Source organism: Oncorhynchus masou, chromosome 30 (assembly GCF_036934945.1).
Source record: "Oncorhynchus masou masou isolate Uvic2021 chromosome 30, UVic_Omas_1.1, whole genome shotgun sequence".
NCBI lineage: Eukaryota > Metazoa > Chordata > Actinopteri > Salmoniformes > Salmonidae > Oncorhynchus > Oncorhynchus masou.
In genome coordinates, this window is record NC_088241.1 from 6,494,316 (window position 1) to 6,499,315 (window position 5,000).

General features: G+C 45.6%; 1 protein-coding gene across 1 annotated transcript in view; it reads right to left on the bottom strand.

The window, feature by feature from the left end:
- Positions 1-4,527: 4,527 nt before the first annotated feature.
- LOC135521899 (complement C1r subcomponent-like) overlaps positions 4,528-5,000 on the bottom strand; it is a 10,605-nt gene continuing 10,132 nt past the window's right edge. Inside the window, exon 13 of the mRNA XM_064947694.1 lies at positions 4,528-5,000. Within this exon, the coding sequence (XP_064803766.1) occupies positions 4,619-5,000 (382 nt within the window). The 3' untranslated portion in view covers positions 4,528-4,618.

The following is a 5,000-nucleotide window of genomic DNA, read 5'->3' on the forward strand; positions in this document are numbered from 1 at the left end:
TCTTTGTTGTGGTCATTACATCACCACACTCCCTCTCTTCTTTGTTGTGGTCATTACATCACCACACTCCCTCTCTTCTTTGTTGTGGTCATTATATCACCACACTCCCTCTCTTCTTTGTTGTGGTCATTATATCACCACACTCCCTCTCTTCTTTGTTGTGGTCATTACATCACCACACTCCCTCTCTTCTTTGTTGTGGTCATTATATCACCACACTCCCTCTCTTCTTTGTTGTGGTCATTATATCACCACACTCCCTCTCTTCTTTGTTGTGGTCATTATATCACCACACTCCCTCTCTTCTTTGTTGTGGTCATTACATCTCCACCCTTCCTCTCTTCTTTGTTGTGGTCATTACATCTCCACCCTTCCTCTCTTCTTTGTTGTGGTCATTACATCTCCACCCTTCCTCTCTTCTTTGTTGTGGTCATTACATCTCCACCCTTCCTCTCTTCTTTGTTGTGGTCATTACATCTCCACCCTCCCTCTCTTCTTTGTTGTGGTCATTACATCTCCACCCTTCCTCTCTTGCTATTGGTCCTCCTCTTTGTTGTGGTCATTACATCTCCACCCTTCCTCTCTTCTTTGTTGTGGTCATTACATCTCCACCCTTCCTCTCTTCTTTGTTGTGGTCATTACATCTCCACCCTTCCTCTCTTCTTTGTTGTGGTCATTACATCTCCACCCTTCCTCTCTTCTTTGTTGTGGTCATTACATCTCCACCCTCCCTCTCTTCTTTGTTGTGGTCATTACATCTCCACCCTTCCTCTCTTGCTATTGGTCCTCCTCTTTGTTGTGGTCATTACATCTCCACCCTTCCTCTCTTGATCTTGGTCCTCCTCTTTGTTGTGGTCATTATATCACCACACTACCTCTCTTCTTTGTTGTGGTCATTACATCACCACACTCCCTCTCTTCTTTGTTGTGGTCATTACATCACCCCACTCCCTCTCTTCTTTGTTGTGGTCATTACATCACCACACTCCCTCTCTTCTTTGTTGTGGTCATTATATCACCACACTACCTCTCTTCTTTGTTGTGGTCATTACATCACCACACTCCCTCTCTTCTTTGTTGTGGTCATTACATCACCCCACTCCCTCTCTTCTTTGTTGTGGTCATTACATCACCACACTCCCTCTCTTCTTTGTTGTGGTCATTACATCACCACACTCCCTCTCTTCTTTGTTGTGGTCATTACATCACCACACTCCCTCTCTTCTTTGTTGTGGTCATTACATCACCACACTCCCTCTCTTCTTTGTTGTGGTCATTATATCACCACACTCCCTCTCTTCTTTGTTGTGGTCATTATATCACCACACTCCCTCTCTTCTTTGTTGTGGTCATTATATCACCACACTCCCTCTCTTCTTTGTTGTGGTCATTATATCACCACACTCCCTCTCTTCTTTGTTGTGGTCATTATATCACCACACTCCCTCTCTTCTTTGTTGTGGTCATTATATCACCACACTCCCTCTCTTCTTTGTTGTGGTCATTACATCACCACACTCCCTCTCTTCTTTGTTGTGGTCATTATATCACCACACTCCCTCTCTTCTTTGTTGTGGTCATTATATCACCACACTCCCTCTCTTCTTTGTTGTGGTCATTATATCACCACACTCCCTCTCTTCTTTGTTGTGGTCATTATATCACCACACTCCCTCTCTTCTTTGTTGTGGTCATTATATCACCACACTCCCTCTCTTCTTTGTTGTGGTCATTACATCACCACACTCCCTCTCTTCTTTGTTGTGGTCATTACATCACCACACTCCCTCTCTTCTTTGTTGTGGTCATTATATCACCACACTCCCTCTCTTCTTTGTTGTGGTCATTATATCACCACACTCCCTCTCTTCTTTGTTGTGGTCATTACATCACCACACTCCCTCTCTTCTTTGTTGTGGTCATTATATCACCACACTCCCTCTCTTCTTTGTTGTGGTCATTATATCACCACACTCCCTCTCTTCTTTGTTGTGGTCATTATATCACCACACTCCCTCTCTTCTTTGTTGTGGTCATTACATCTCCACCCTTCCTCTCTTCTTTGTTGTGGTCATTACATCTCCACCCTTCCTCTCTTCTTTGTTGTGGTCATTACATCTCCACCCTTCCTCTCTTCTTTGTTGTGGTCATTACATCTCCACCCTTCCTCTCTTCTTTGTTGTGGTCATTACATCTCCACCCTCCCTCTCTTCTTTGTTGTGGTCATTACATCTCCACCCTTCCTCTCTTGCTATTGGTCCTCCTCTTTGTTGTGGTCATTACATCTCCACCCTTCCTCTCTTCTTTGTTGTGGTCATTACATCTCCACCCTTCCTCTCTTCTTTGTTGTGGTCATTACATCTCCACCCTTCCTCTCTTCTTTGTTGTGGTCATTACATCTCCACCCTTCCTCTCTTCTTTGTTGTGGTCATTACATCTCCACCCTCCCTCTCTTCTTTGTTGTGGTCATTACATCTCCACCCTTCCTCTCTTGCTATTGGTCCTCCTCTTTGTTGTGGTCATTACATCTCCACCCTTCCTCTCTTGATCTTGGTCCTCCTCTTTGTTGTGGTCATTACATCTCCACCCTTCCTCTCTTGCTATTGGTCCTCCTCTTTGTTGTGGTCATTACATCTCCACCCTTCCTCTCTTGATCTTGGTCCTCCTCTTTGTTGTGGTCATTACATCTCCACCCTTCCTCTCTTGCTCTTGGTCCTCCTCTTTGTTGTGGTCATTACATCTCCACCCTTCCTCTCTTGCTCTTGGTCCTCCTCTTTGTTGTGGTCATTACATCTCCACCCTTCCTCTCTTGCTCTTGGTCCTCCTCTTTGTTGTGGTCATTACATCTCCACCCTTCCTCTCTTGCTCTTGGTCCTCCTCTTTGTTGTGGTCATTACATCTCCACCCTTCCTCTCTTGCTCTTGGTCCTCCTCTTTGTTGTGGTCATTACATCTCCACCCTTCCTCTCTTGCTCTTGGTCCTCCTCTTTGTTGTGGTCATTACATCTCCACCCTTCCTCTCTTGATCTTGGTCCTCCTCTTTGTTGTGGTCATTACATCTCCACCCTTCCTCTCTTGCTATTGGTCCTCCTCTTTGTTGTGGTCATTACATCTCCACCCTTCCTCTCTTGCTATTGGTCCTCCTCTTTGTTGTGGTCATTACATCTCCACCCTTGCTCTCTTGCTATTGGTCCTCCTCTTTGTTGTGGTCATTACATCTCCACCCTTCCTCTCTTGCTCTTGGTCCTCCTCTTTGTTGTGGTCATTACATCTCCACCCTTCCTCTCTTGCTATTGGTCCTCCTCTTTGTTGTGGTCATTACATCTCCACCCTTCCTCTCTTGCTATTGGTCCTCCTCTTTGTTGTGGTCATTACATCTCCACCCTTCCTCTCTTGCTCTTGGTCCTCCTCTTTGTTGTGGTCATTACATCTCCACCCTTCCTCTCTTGCTCTTGGTCCTCCTCTTTGTTGTGGTCATTACATCTCCACCCTTCCTCTCTTGCTCTTGGTCCTCCTCTTTGTTGTGGTCATTACATCTCCACCCTTCCTCTCTTGCTATTGGTCCTCCTCTTTGTTGTGGTCATTACATCTCCACCCTTCCTCTCTTGCTATTGGTCCTCCTCTTTGTTGTGGTCATTACATCTCCACCCTTCCTCTCTTGCTCTTGGTCCTCCTCTTTGTTGTGGTCATTACATCTCCACCCTTCCTCTCTTGCTATTGGTCCTCATCTTTGTTGTGGTCATTACATCTCCACCCTTCCTCTCTTGCTATTGGTCCTCATCTTTGTTGTGGTCATTACATCTCCACCCTTCCTCTCTTGCTATTGGTCCTCATCTTTGTTGTGGTCATTACATCTCCACCCTTCCTCTCTTGCTATTGGTCCTCCTCTTTGTTGTGGTCATTACATCTCCACCCTCCCTCTCTTGCTATTGGTCCTCCTCTTTGTTGTGGTCATTACATCTCCACCCTTCCTCTCTTGCTATTGGTCCTCCTCTTTGTTGTGGTCATTACATCTCCACCCTTCCTCTCTTGCTATTGGTCCTCCTCTTTGTTGTGGTCATTACATCTCCACCCTTCCTCTTTTGCTATTGGTCCTCCTCTTTGTAAGTCACCTTGATTTAGCACCTGTGTGTGTTATCAGTTTCTTGATGAAAATATTTAGACAATAGCTGAAGCAAGGGGCTATAAATAGCAACACACAAGTAGACTACAAATGCATGCTGGGCCAGGCATGCCCTGAGCTGGTGAAGTGAGCGCTACTGGAGCACTACTTGGAGTAAAATTGGAGTGGGCGAGAAGGCCAACGCTCCAGCTTTTGGGAATCTCGCTCCATGCTCCGGTCAAATTGGGCACGCTTCGCTCCAGCTCTGCTCCACTCACATACTCTGGTACATAAACGTAAAATAGTCAACCCAAGTCGAAGCTCTTTTCTTTCGTTCTACCTTTCTTCTCACACACAAATACACACACACAGACAGGCACGCACACACACACACACTCACACAAATGCACATGAGAAAAGCAGATATGAAACGTTTGGGCTTTATTTGGATTCATAGATCATGACTTGAATTGAAAATTCTTTTGTAATTCTGTTCTCTTTCCCTCGTTATTTTCGCCTATATATTATACTTATTGTCCTCCATGGTTTTGTTGATCCAGCTAATGTATTTAGCCACACGGGTATACACTCCATATCTTCCAGTCTGCCCACAACCCACACCCCAACTGACAATACCTGCAGCCCAAAACAGTTTAGTGCTACCATCCCTCAAGACGTACGCCCCTCCACCGTCCCCCATACAGGAGTCCTTGCCCCCCTCAGGTACTCCGGCACAGAACATGTTGTCTGTCAGAACAGGGATCTTCTCTGTTGGCGTTGCTGCTTTTGCTCTGTCGACAGAGTCTTGGCACATATCCTCTTTCACTACTGGTAGGAGTGTGTACCTGAGATTGTTGGCAATGATATCATCTTCTTTGATGCCAAAGCCTGACACCATT